General features: G+C 50.9%; 1 protein-coding gene across 1 annotated transcript in view; it reads right to left on the bottom strand.

Moving 5' to 3' along the window:
* Positions 1-8010: 8010 nt before the first annotated feature.
* JPH3 (junctophilin 3) overlaps positions 8011-14232 on the bottom strand; it is a 52126-nt gene continuing 45904 nt past the window's right edge. The window contains exons 4-5 of the mRNA XM_044270247.1: positions 11701-12602; positions 8011-9245 (exon numbers count right to left, since the gene is read on the bottom strand). Coding sequence (XP_044126182.1) covers positions 9165-9245; positions 11701-12602 — 983 coding nt within the window. The 3' untranslated portion in view covers positions 8011-9164. The remainder of the gene's footprint in view (positions 9246-11700; positions 12603-14232) is intronic.

Raw genomic sequence — 14232 nt, 5'->3', positions numbered from 1 at the left:
TATCACAAGGTCTCCTAGATCCGCGTTCCTCAACTCCAGACCTCAGGGCCCCCATGGTTTGAGAATATCCCACACAATGAGGACCTGAGGCAAGTCCTGATACACTGACACTTCTTAGATCACCTGCTCAATACTACGGTAAGTCCTGAAAACCTGTCCGGCGGGTGGGTCCTGAGGAGCGGAGTTCGGGAACACTGTTCTAGACCGTCTCCTCCACTGTCCCTGGTAATGGACATTTCAAACTGAGGAAATGGCGACCTAAAAATGCTTTGCCTTCTCCTAGTCGTCTGCTTTGTCGGCCCCAACCGTGTCCAGTGTCCGGCCGCTGCTGAGAAGAGCCCATGGCTGCGGTATTTTTGGGACGAGGTTAGAGGAATCTGGGCTTTTATAAACACATTTTATATCTCTGGGACTTTCCTAATGATTGTGAGCAAGGCTTGGGCTCCATTCACACGTCCACAAATGGGTCCGCATCCGTTCTGCAATTTTGCGGACCCATTCATTCTCTAAAGGGCCGGAAGAGATGCGAACAGCACAGTGTGCTGTCCGCATTTCCGGAGCGCGCCCCCGATCTTCCGGTCCGCAGCGCCGGAAAAAAATAGAGCATGTCCTATTCTTGTCCGCAATTGTGGACAAGAATAGGCAGTTCTATGGGGGTGCCGGCCGGATCCGCAATACAGTACGGAGGTGTGAATGGACCCTTAGACTTGCTCACATCGCCTGGGGTTCACATACTTTTGCAAGGTACTCCTGTCTTCTTCTTTTTTCAGTCTAAATTGCTTAACATGTAGAAAAGTGCGTTTAATCTTTTTTGGGGAACATGTCGTCGTCATCATCTCGCTGAACTTCCCAGTGACGGCCATCTTCACCAGGGGTGTCTGTGTGCGGCGGATTCCTGCCCCTGTTCTCCTCCATTACCTGATAGGAGTCTGCTCTCTGCCACGAGGCAGTGATATGTGGGGCGCACAGAATTAGTTCTGTCAGGTTTCTCCGCGCGTTGTCTGAATGATTTTCCACTCCAGTATGAGACTATAATGTGCGCAGCAAGTCCTGAGCTTAGACGGCCGAGCCGCACATTAACTACGGACTGGTAAACCCATTTATAGCCGCTGACGGTAAAAGAACCTCATCCTGCTATCGCTATGGCGGAAATACATAGAGAGCTGGAGCGACCATAGACTGTGCAGTCGCTTTACTATTATTTCCCAGCATGCACCACACGCTCTTGCACTTACCATTGCCAACAAGCATCCAAATACCAAAAGATATCGGCTTGTCGGATCGCGGCAGGATCGCTACGTCTAGGGGAGTGTAAGTCTTGTCTCTTGAGTGGTTAGATCAGAGCATGCTGGGATTTGGGGGTCTCGTTCGTTTTGTAATACCCATATTATACTGTGCCCTCGAACTTCCTATAATAATTTAGGGAGCTCTTCAGCATGAAATCCATCAATGTGGATTCCTTACTGGACCTGCAAACAAAGGGTTAACAGCTGGGGTGGTGGGTGGGGGCCTGTCTACGGTAGACCCCAAAACATCAACCTCCACAAGGGACTCAAAACAGCAACGCTTAATATTTAATGAATATGCATATTTATGGTAAGGGGGAGGGGTCAGCAGGCAGTGTTACAACGTATCAACCAGGGACATAGAAAAGGATACATTGTTGCTGTTTGTTGCACAGCGATAGTATGTGTCTGCATATATTGTGCTGCAATCAGCAGCATGATGTTCCCCGGCCCTGCTCCCCGCTCTGTCCCACCTCCACCAGCTGTGGACGCCATGTTCCCTGGGTGAATGGCGTAGGATGCGGACTGCAGATGAAATTGGTTAGATGGAGCAACACTCAGCCAATAGAATCACAGTGGAGAGGTACAGCACACCTCGTGCCTCCAGTGTCCCCTGCCCTCATAATGGCAAAATGTAATTTCCTCAACATGAAAATGAAAGTGCAGCTGTTTGCACGGCTTTCTCCGATTTCATGTGGGACCCGTCCCCTGTCCTGACATGTCTAGTTTAGGGAATACTTGTGGTCCCCAGAATATACCCCGGCTGCAACCTCTTTTGTTAGAACTCTGTTCATTGCAATGGGCCTAATTCACATGTGATACCCACCATGGATTGCATGTGGAATTCGTGTGACCACTTGACACCCGTGATCTCTGTAAGAAATGTGGTGAATGAACTTGTGGCCCCTCAGGCGCCAGGGCCTAGGAGCAACTGCTGCAGGACCTCCTATAGCGGCAGCCCTGGCAGCTGTGAGCGGCTTTTGCCGTGTTGCATACCCCGTAATGCTCCTCACTACTCCTTCCACATGTAGTGTTAGGGCTCTGAAAGCACAAGCGTCAGAAGCAACAGAGCAGAAGCTTCGTGTCTGTGTGCAGGGCTGGTGTCTAACGTCTGATCTATTAACTCTTCTCCTGACTCAAGGATGGAAACTGCAGATTTCCATGTGGGTCCCTGCACTGCACCTCTCCAGCGGATGGTACTGCCAGCACACAGATGAGACATGAGCAGCTGAATCTTCGGTGAGAAATAAGAGGATGACCCCCCCAGCAACAAACCGCGACACAAGACGTGAATGGATCGTCACCTCCCTCTTATACTTCAGTCAAAAACCCACAAGCTGCACATCCACCCAAGGACCCATTGCGTTTTATGCACGTATGTAAATACGTTACTTATCCTGTATTATACTCCAGAGCTGCACTCACTATTCTGCTGGTGCAGTCACTGTACCTACATTACTTATCCTGTACTGATCCTGAGTTACATCCTCTATTATACTCCAGAGCTGCACTCACTATTCTGCTGGTGCAGTCACTGTGTACATACATTACTTATCCTGTACTGATCCTGAGTTACATCCTGTATTATACTCCGGAGCTGCACTCACTATTCTGCTGGTGCAGTCACTGTGTACATACATTACTTATCCTGTATTATACCCCAGAGCTGCACTCACTATTCTGCTGGTGCAGTCACTGTGTACATACATTACTTATCCTGTACTGATCCTGAGTTACATCCTGTATTATACCCCAGAGCTGCACTCACTATTCTGCTGGTGCAGTCACTGTGTACATACATTACTTATCCTGTACTCACCCTGAGTTACATCCTGTATTATCCTCCAGAGCTGCACTCACTATTCTGCTGGTGCAGTCACTGTGTACATACATTACTTATCCTGTACTGATCCTGAGTTACATGCTGTATTATACTCCAGAGCTGCACTCACTATTCTGCTGGTGCAGTCACTGTGTACATACATTACTTATCCTGTACTGATCCTCAGTTACATCCTGTATTATACTCCGGAGCTGCACTCACTATTCTGCTGGTGCAGTCACTGTGTACATACATTACTTATCCTGTACTGATCCTGAGTTACATCCTGTATTATACTCCAGAGCTGCACTCACTATTCTGCTGGTGCAGTCACTGTGTACATACATTACTTATCCTGTACTGATCCTCAGTTACATCCTGTATTATACTCCGGAGCTGCACTCACTATTCTGCTGGTGCAGTCACTGTGTACATACATTACTTATCCTGTACTGGTCCTGAGTTACATCCTGTATTATACTCCAGAGCTGCACTCACTATTCTGCTGGTGCAGTCACTGTGTACATACATTACTTATCCTGTACTGATCCTCAGTTACATCCTGTATTATACTCCGGAGCTGCACTCACTATTCTGCTGGTGCAGTCACTGTGTACATACATTACTTATCCTGTACTGATCCTGAGTTACATCCTGTATTATACTCCGGAGCTGCACTCACTATTCTGCTGGTGCAGTCACTGTGCACATACATTACTTATCCTGTATTATACTCCAGAGCTGCACTCACTATTCTGCTGGTGCAGTCACTGTGTCCATACATTACTGATACTGAGATACATTCTGTGAACCAGCAGAATTGTGACTGCAACATAGGTGGGATTGCACTGTGGGTGGCACTGGTTTTCTTGTGACTGGGACAAGTTTATAGTAAAACCACGTGAGGGGTGTACTTAGCAAAGGGGGCACAGATTCCCCCCCCCCCCCCCCCTTTGCTGTGCAGCGTCTAGATTGCATCTCTTGATAGATCCTCCTTTGCTTCTCCCTTTAAAAAGCACCCGTCAGCAGGACCAACCCTATTAAACCATGTGATTAAAATGATTCCTGTCTTGTGAAAATCCCTTGCAGCCTTCCTGCGGAGCTTCTAGGCCGCCTGCACACATTGTGGATTACACCGGTTTTTGCAGCGCGGGCTCTTGTGCAGCGTAATACAGTCCCAACAAAGTGCATGGGATTAGAGACACTTTGCTCTTTTGTTCCATGTGGATATTGATCGGCTGATAATCTGCATCATGTAATTCTTTGTGTGGTTTTCACCCTTTTTTCTGCGGCAAAACGGCATCAAATCCTCACCACAATAGGGAGGATCCTGCTGACAGGTGCTGCGGAAGGGTGTGGACTGGCGCCAAAGAAACCTCCATATTGGAATCGGGATAAGTCGTGCCCCCACCTGCGGGGTCCCATAGGCCAGTCCCTATGACGCTCCCGTTTACGGTTCATATCACATCTGAGACACAAGACACGAATGGAAAGCGACATTTGCCGCGGAGACGACGTTCTCAGTGTTCTGCCAATGTCTGCATTGCTAAAATGGTTTATTGAACAGACAGCGACACCCTGATTGAGCGCAAGATGATGACCAGAACATTAAAAGCAAGCATGCAGCGGGGCAGTGTGCGGGACATGTGCGGAGAACGGGCCAAAACCTAAAAGAATCCTCGCTGTCCTGGCGGTCAGCGGATTGTGCGAGGGATGGAGGCCAATGACTGACGGGCCTTCCTCCCGGCGGTGGGGCAAAACCTTTTACTGGACTGATCTGCCACATGGAGTCCACCAATGTCAGATAGAGGCGGGTCTGTAGAACACGCCCACGAAGTAAAGGAGAGCGCGCCACGCAACTGCTGCCACGCTTCGTTTACCGCTGTGGGATTTAAATATAGCCAAGCGCGTTCATTCAGTTATTTTCAGAATTCCCGTATAAGTGGACTGATCGTGGCCACACGCGCACGGTTTGCTCTCCTTTACTTCAGGGGCCCCATTTTAGAGATAGGAGCAGGTCCCTATGGTCTGCCATAGATGGTATATACTAGGGATACGCCATCAATGTCTCAGATGGGTATAACCCACATGAGTCGGGGACCTAATAACGCTCTCCCATGATGCATTGTGCAGAACTGCAATTCTGTTTACGCCCTGGGAGGAGCTTAGTTGTCACATGACTGTGGCAGTTAAACAGTATAAGGGGTGGAGTCTGACGCCAATCTGATATCATGGAAATCCCAGCCATGAGCTACTAAAATGCAGAAACCATAATGTGACCGTGACTACAGGGACCACATACAATAACCAGGATCAGTTCTCTGCCCAGATTACCCTAAACCCTGAATATGTTTGGCCCAGGCACCTGCTTTCATGTCAGCACTTTCTTTCCCCTGGTCTCGGCATCCCTGTGTCCTGGCAGGAGGTTTACCTGCAGAACTTCCTGTTCCTTTACCTGCAGAACTTCCTGTTCCTTTACCTGCAGAACTTCCTGTTCCTTTACCTGCAGAACTTCCTGTTCCTTTACCTGCAGAACTTCCTGTTCCTTTAGGCTACTTTCACACTTGCGGCAGAGCGATCCGGCAAGCAGTTCCGTCGCCGGAACTGCCTGCCGGATCAGGCAAAATGTATGCCAACTGATGGCATTAGTAAGGGTACTTTCACACTAGCGTTTTTCTTTTCAGGCGCTGAGTTCCGTCCTAGGGGCTCAAATCCGGAAAATAACTGATCAGTTTTATCTAGGGCTGCAACGATTAATCGATGTAATCGATTATATTCGATAACTGGATTCGTTGTCGACGAATCCAGTTATCGAATAATCGCCGATTCGTTGCTATTCGGGCGGGCGGGCGGTGCATCTTTATTTTACCTTTTTACAATGACGCTCCCGCTCCTGTAACAGCCAGGCAGAGCGGACGGCGGCGTAACGTCACTCAATCACGTGACACGCCTGCTCCGCCTCCTTCATTCATGAAGTGGGCGGAGCGGGCGCGTCACGTGATTGAGTGACGTTACGCCGCCGTCCGCTCTGCCTGGCTGTTACAGGAGCGGGAGCGTCATTGTAAAAAGGTAAAATAAAGATGCAAGCATCGGGGCCGGGGCTGTTAGGGGGTAGGGGGGATCTGTCTATGGCACTGCTATGGGAAGGGGGGTCTGTGTATAGCACTGCTATGGGGAGGGGGGGGTCTGTGTATAGCACTGCTATGGGGAGGAGGGGGGGTCTGTGTATAGCACTGCTATGGGGAGGAGGGGGGTCTGTGTATGGCACTGCTATGGGAAGGGGGATCTGTGCACTGTTATGCCCATAACAGTGCACATATCCCCCTCTCCATAACTACGCCGTCCACAGATCCCCCTCTCCATAACTACGCCGTCCACAGATCCCCCTCTCCATAACTACGCCGTCCACAGATCCCCCTCTCCATAACTACGCCGTCCACAGATCCCCCTCTCCATAACTACGCCGTCCACAGATCCCCCTCTCCATAACTACGCCGTCCACAGATCCCCCATAAGTGTCGTCCACAGATCCCCCATAAGTGTCGTCCACAGATCCCCCATAAGTGTCGTCCACAGATCCCCCATAATAGTGTCGTCCACAGATCCCCCATAATAGTGTCGTCCACAGATCCCCCATAATAGTGTCGTCCACAGATCCCCATAATAGTGTCGTCCACAGATCCCCATAATAGTGTCGTCCACAGATCCCCCATAATAGTGTCGTCCACAGATCCCCCATAATAGTGTCGTCCACAGATCCCCCATAATAGTGTCGTCCACAGATCCCCCATAATAGTGTCGTCCACAGATCCCCCATAATAGTGTCGTCCACAGATCCCCCATAAGTGTCGTCCACAGATCCCCCATAATAGTGTCGTCCACAGATCCCCCATAATAGTGTCGTCCACAGATCCCCCATAATAGTGTCGTCCACAGATCCCCCATAATAGTGTCGTCCACAATTTGTTTTAATATGGCCTTTGAACATAATTTTTCAAGTAAGATCATATAAACCTCTCTGTTTTGTAATTTTGTCGTTTTTCCCGATTAATCGATTAATCGTAGAGATTAATCGGCAACTAATCGATTATTCAAATAATCGTTAGCTGCAGCCCTAGTTTTATCCCCATGCATTCTGAATGGAGAGCGATCCGCTCAGGACGCATCAGGACGTCTTCAGTTCAGTCTTTTTGACTGATCAGGCTTTTCAGAAAACCGCAGCATGTTGTATCTTTACCTCCGGCCAAAAAGCCTGAACACTTTGACTGAACGCCTGATCAGGCTTTTTTCCCATTGACTTGCATTAACGCCGGATCCGGCGCCGTGTGTTCAGTCAAACCGGATCCGTTTTTTGCATGTTAAACCCGAAAAATTTGAAAAAAAAGTTAAAGTCCATAAACGGCGGATCCGTTTTTTCCAATGCATTTTTTCATTGTGATCAAAATCCTGATCAGGATTCAAATGTAATCCGTTTTTCACACGTTTTTCCGGATCCGGCGGGCAGTTCCCGGGTCGGAATTGAACTCCGGATTTAAACAACGCTAGTGTGAAAGTAGCCTTAGACTGATCAGGATCCTGATCAGTCTTAAAAATGCCTGATCAGTCGAAAAAAATGCATTGAAATGCCGGATCCGTCTTTCCGGTGTCCAGCATTTATTTTTTTCACCTTTTTTCAGTCTGCACATGCACAGACTGGAAGGACGGATCCAGCGTTCAGGCAAGTCTTCAGTTTTTTTCGCGGGAGATAAAACCGTAGCATGCTGCGGTTTTCTCTTTTGCCTGATCAGTCAAAATGACTGAACTGAAGACGTCCTGATGCATCCTGAACGGATTGCCCTCCATTCAGAATGCATGGGGATCTGCCTGATCAGTTCACAGCCCCTGTGATGGAACTCTATGCAAGTGTGAAAGTGCCCTTACCTGCAGAACTTCCTGTTCCCTTACCTGCAGAACTTCCTGTTCCTTTCGGTTTTCTGACCAATCCCAGCTTGCATTCTGCCATACTGCTCCCCCTCTACCTCCCTTCTCCATGCTGGGATTGGTGAGTAAATCCGGCAGGAAGTTCTGTTTGTAAACCTCCTGCCAGGACACAGTGAAAAACAGGTGCAAGGGGCAAAAAAATGCAGGGTTTGGACTCCTCTGGGCAGATTTTTTATATTTTCTATTCATTATGGGACAGGAAAACCCTTTTAAAATAAAATGTTTCAATTAATTTCCAAGTTGACAAACGTTGATCAGATGAGTTTATAGGAGATAAATCGGGGGCAGTGTCCAGAGCCCATCAGTCCAGTAAAATGTCTGCCCCGCGCTTCCATATAAAGGAACACACATTTCTTGCCCGATTTCTAGAAGTACAATGGAAGAACCAATCTGACAATTTTTTGAAACAAAATCAGCAGGTGGGTTTTCCCAATGGAACCTAATAAATGGTGAATCGGGCAAACATTTAGCTGATCTCGGCACTTGGTAAAATGACAACAGCTGCAAAGTAAAGAGTAATCCCCAAAAGGAAAACCGAGGAAGATCAGGACATAGGACGGGTGGCACAGTCCTTGCAATCCAACTGGGTCCGAACCATTTCCAGGCAGAGGGGGCAGCGTAAGGAGATCCTCTGACCATAAATGGCTCCTTCTACCTGAAGGGGCGGAGTCAGGGGCAAGTCTTTAACGCAACTGTCGGGGGATGGGGGACGGACGGGTACAAAATGTCATTAACTTTTGCATTCTCTCATGCCAAACAAGCAAGGAAAAAATATTACCCTCCCCTAAAAAAAACAAAAAACATTACCCATGGGGGAGGGGAAAGGCAAACTGTGATCGAAACTGAAGTATTGTTCCTTTGGAAGAAACAAAAGAAAAAACTTCTCGTTAAAATAAAGAATATTAAACGCAGAGGCTCAATCAGAAAATCAGCCGATGACGGAGCTACATTCCATTCCGGGCTCCACAAGCAGCGGCCATTGTTCCGGGTTTGTTTGTTTGTTTTTTAGTTTTGACGTTTCATTGTTTTATTCTTTTTTTTTTATTTATTTTTTGCAAACATTGGAGCAATTTCCGTCAAATGAAAAAGTGAATAAACAAAATGGCGACTCCGATGTTTAGCAAAATCACCATGACGACCAGGATGGGGGCAGAGCCCTGAAAAGAAAGAAGAAAGAGTTCAGACAACAGGGAGACAGGGATGTAGTCAGGGGGGAGGGGCGGAGGATGGCGGCTCTGAACCCGGAGACCTGAGGCCCTGTAGTGGGCGGGGCACAGCGGGCATTACTGGACAGTTACCGCAGTCGTCTAAACCTCGCTTCTACACTCTGTACTTGATGGCGGCCATCTTTCACCCTCATCATCCGAGGATGGCCGCCGTTATGTTCCTATTGACGGCTCATAAGACATAATGGTGAGAAAATAAATGTGTGATTTATGATAAGCGAGCAGTCGGATCTACCGCCCTGTGCCGGCTGACCGCCTGCGGCCTCATTCACATGTCCGTGTTCAAATCCGTAACCAGGCAGTCAGTGACGCGTCCATGTGTCCGTTTTTTGCTGTCCGTGTTTCACTGACACTGAACAGCTGAAGAATAATCTACAAAGAATCTCTTCTTAATGATCCGTGAAACACAGTGGCATCCGTGGTTTTCACGGACCCATAGACTATGGCTACATGCACACGAATGTTGTTAGTTTCAGTGTCCACAAAACGCATACGGTCGTGTGCATGTAGCCTATAATGGGGATGATGGATCCGTGAACACGGACAAAATAGAGCGTGCATCCATGCTAAGAAAACGGACCCACGGACCGCGCTAAAACAGTGACGTGTGAATACACACATTAAAATGAATGGGGACGTGTGCGGTCCGTGGAGAACAATGACGCGTGAATGCGGCTTTACAATCGGAGTCCCCCGACAATCGGCTTATTGTGACCCCCGCTGCGATTATCTGTGGGGATCCCTGGCGGGGAGAGTTCAGTGTCCTTGCAGCGCCTCCACAGGGGGATATGAAGAATTACACCGGGCCCATTGAGTTCCATGCATTGTCTAATATTCCAGCACAGGATGGGCCCTCCATGGCGGGAGACGCTCTATAGCTAAAGGGGGGCCCTAAACAGCAGACCCCAGAATTCCCTAATATTGCCAACAGGCACATGCTGGATGTTCCCCTGACAAACCGGAAGCTTATAATAAGCAATTGCTTCTTAGGCGATTGTACACTGCATAGACGTCCAAACATCACACAGAGATGAAGCAGAGCCGACGAGTACATTATATACACCTCAGCCGCTGCAGAACCTCCTAATAGACACCTCGGCCGCTGCAGAACCTCCTAATACACCCCTCGGCCGCCGCAGAACCTCCTAATACACCCCTCGGCCGCCGCAGAACCTCCTAATACACACCTCGGCCGCTGCAGAACCTCCTAATAGACACCTCGGCCGCTGCAGAACCTCCTAATAGACACCTCGGCCGCTGCAGAACCTCCTAATAGACACCTCAGCCGCTGCAGAACCTCCTAATACACCCCTCAGCCGCTGCAGAACCTCCTAATATACACCTCAGCCGCTGCAGAACCTCCTAATACACCCCTCAGCCGCTGCAGAACCTCCTAATACACCCCTCAGCCGCTGCAGAACCTCCTAATAGACACCTCAGCCGCTGCAGAACCTCCTCATACACCCCTCAGCCGCTGCAGAACCTCCTAATACACCCCTCAGCCGCTGCAGAACCTCCTAATATAAACCTCAGCCGCTGCAGAACCTCCTAATACACCCCTCAGCCGCTGCAGAACCTCCTAATAGACACCTCAGCCGCTGCAGAACCTCCTAATACACCCCTCGGCCGCTGCAGCACCTCCTAATACACCCCTCAGCCGCTGCAGAACCTCCTAATAGACACCTCAGCCGCTGCAGAACCTCCTAATACACCCCTCAGCCGCTGTGTGCTGTCCATGGTGCTGAAGGATATGACGGCTCTCGTCCATGTTATCCAGCTCAAATAGAAACACACACGACGTGTACAAGACGTATATACTGTTCTGCCCTGATACATGTGCGGGCGCCATGGGACTGCAATTATACCGCCCTATAGCTACACATCATACCCTTAGAATGTATGAGATATATGAGGCGTCATCGATGGATAGATAGATCTGGGTGTAATTAGTGGCCGCTCGTTATCCACTCCCCTCCCCCCCCCTCGTTATTACGCATCCTCTGGCATTGGTCATGTGACTGCGATGCTGCTGACTGAGGGGAAGCATAAGGCGTTGCCTAGCAACAAGATCCAGGCAGCCAACCAAATGCGACAAAGCTGTCTGGATCCTGCGCATGGCCGTCAGGGTGCAGCACAGCAGGGGTTAAACATCATCCAGGTAATGAATACATACATGTCACCAGCCATAAGACGAGGTGATAATGCAGCAGGGTGCAGCGATGTAGCAGAGCTGAGTTTGTCACAGCTCCTGGAGATGAAAAGGTTTTACATGGGACTGCAGGTAATCCTAGTACAGCAGGATAACGTCTCGCTACCAATTACAAAGTAAGGCAGCTGGGGGCCACACAACTCTGGGGGCCCCACTAGGACGTCTAGGGCCACTTACCGTGGGTTTGAGCTCCGTTGTATTCTCCTCGTCAGATTCTAGTGCAACAGGTAAAGATTTCTGTGGCGGGGAAAGGGTTAAGTCTCGCCTCAGGAGACGCGACTCCCCTTTCTCTCCAAACCGCAAGGTGTCCAGTTTCTGCACGGCGGGCTCGGCGGAGGCTGGTGGCCTCAAGTTCTCCTTGTTCTGAGGTTTGGACCTCAGTCTCTGGACTCCATACATGCGGTCCTCTAGGTGGTGGCCCTCGACTGGGATCCGGGGCCCGGCTTTGCTGTAATGTCTTTTTTGGGTGTGAATCTCTTGCATATAAGAATCCATCCTCTTCAGCGGCTTCATCTCCATCTCGTAGTTGCTGAGCTTTTCCTCGTCCACCTCCAGGAGCTTGTTCTCACCGGGACTGTGGTTGTGGGTCCTATGGGAAGTCCACGAGACGGTGGTCGGGGAGTCGGCCCACCGCTCTCTTGGCTTGTGGTTGGAGACCACGTGTTTGTGGCCGGTGCTCTTCATCATGAGGTCTTCAGGGATGGAACAAGGGCCCAGCGGGCTCCCTGCAGACATCCCGACCCTGCTCCCACCGACCTCAACCCAGCTGGTGGGCCTCACATAGTCCCCGGCCCGTCCCTCCAGCAGCATCTGAATGTCCACTCCCCGGTCCTCGTCCACGGACAACTGTCTAGAAAAGTGGGCGCTCTTATTCCTAGACTTGGGTGCTGGCTGCGGTGGGGGCGGGGTGGACGGCGGGCTGCAGAGGGGGCTTCTCATGGGGCTGTCGTCTGGTGTCACGTCTGACGGCGTCGTCCCTTTCCGGTACAGTTCTGGGCTGTCCTGTGGTGGCGTCTCCGTTGAGATGACCTCAATGTCATCACATGAGTTCTGGTGCTTTGGCCTCTGGCACTTTAGCCCTGAGAAGAGAAAATCACAACGTTAGAAATAATTTATAAAAAAAATCCACACAAGTGAAAAACTGCGACATTACCCAAGACGACCAATCAGATGAAGCGTTTTTGCATCGGGCTGAGTGAAAGTCAATAGGGCCGAAACTGCACTAGAGGCAGCTCTGTGGACAGGACTCAGTCCTTCTCCTGACAGGCACTCTGGGGCCTCCTCAGTTCAGGGCTCAGTCCTACTCCTGACAGGCACTCTGGGGCCTCCTCAGTTCAGGGCTCAGTCCTACTCCTGACAGGCACTCTGGGGCCTCCTCAGTTCAGGGCTCAGTCCTTCTCCTGACAGGCACTCTGGGGGCTCCTCAGTTCAGGGCTCAGTCCTACTCCTGACAGGCACTCTGGGGGCTCCTCAGTTCAGGGCTCAGTCCTACTCCTGACAGGCACTCTGGGGCCTCCTCAGTTCAGGGCTCAGTCCTACTCCTGACAGGCACTCTGGGGCCTCCTCAGTTCTGGGCTCAGTCCTACTCCTGACAGGCACTCTGGGGGCTCCTCAGTTCAGGGCTCAGTCCTTCTCCTGACAGGCACTCTGGGGCCTCCTCAGTTCAGGGCTCAGTCCTACTCCTGACAGGCACTCTGGGGCCTCCTCAGTTCAGGGCTCAGTCCTACTCCTGACAGGCACTCAGCCCTGAACTGAGGAGGCCCCAAAAGTGCCTGTCAGGAGTAGGACTGAGCCCTGAACTGAGGAGCCCCCAGAGTGCCTGTCAGGAGTAGGACTGACCCCTGAAGTGAGGACGCCCCAGAGTGCCTGTCAGGAGTAGGACTGAGCCCTGAACTGAAGAGCCCCCTCAGTCCTACTCCTGACAGGCACTCTGGGGCCTCCTCAGTTCAGGGCTCAGTCCTACTCCTGACAGGCACTCTGGGGGCTCCTCAGTTCTAGGCTCAGTCCTTCTCCTGACAGGCACTCTGGGGGCTCCTCAGTTCTGGGCTCAGTCCTACTCCTGACAGGCACTCTGGGGGCTCCTCAGTTCAGGGCTCAGTCCTACTCCTGACAGGCACTCTGGGGGCTCCTCAGTTCAGGGCTCAGTCCTACTCCTGACAGGCACTCTGGGGCCTCCTCAGTTCAGGGCTCAGTCCTACTCCTGACAGGCACTCTGGGGGCTCCTCAGTTCAGGGCTCAGTCCTACTCCTGACAGGCACTCTGGGGGCTCCTCAGTTCAGGGCTCAGTCCTACTCCTGACAGGCACTCTGGGGGCTTCTCAGTTCAGGGCTCAGTCCTACTCCTGACAGGCACTCTGGGGGCTCCTCAGTTCAGGGCTCAGTCCTACTCCTGACAGGCACTCTGGGGGCTTCTCAGTTCAGGGCTCAGTCCTACTCCTGACAGGCACTCTGGGGGCTTCTCAGTTCAGGGCTCAGTCCTACTCCTGACAGGCACTCTGGGGGCTCCTCAGTTCAGGGCTCAGTCCTACTCCTGACAGGCACTCTGGGGGCTCCTCAGTTCAGGGCTCAGTCCTACTCCTGACAGGCACTCTGGGGCCTCCTCAGTTCAGGGCTCAGTCCTACTCCTGACAGGCACTCTGGGGCCTCCTCAGTTCAGGGCTCAGTCCTACTCCTGACAGGCACTCTGGGGGCTCCTCAGTTCAGGGCTCAG

Source organism: Bufo gargarizans, chromosome 10 (assembly GCF_014858855.1).
Source record: "Bufo gargarizans isolate SCDJY-AF-19 chromosome 10, ASM1485885v1, whole genome shotgun sequence".
Taxonomy (NCBI): Eukaryota; Metazoa; Chordata; class Amphibia; order Anura; family Bufonidae; genus Bufo; species Bufo gargarizans.
This window is presented reverse-complemented; position numbering and strand designations above follow the sequence as displayed.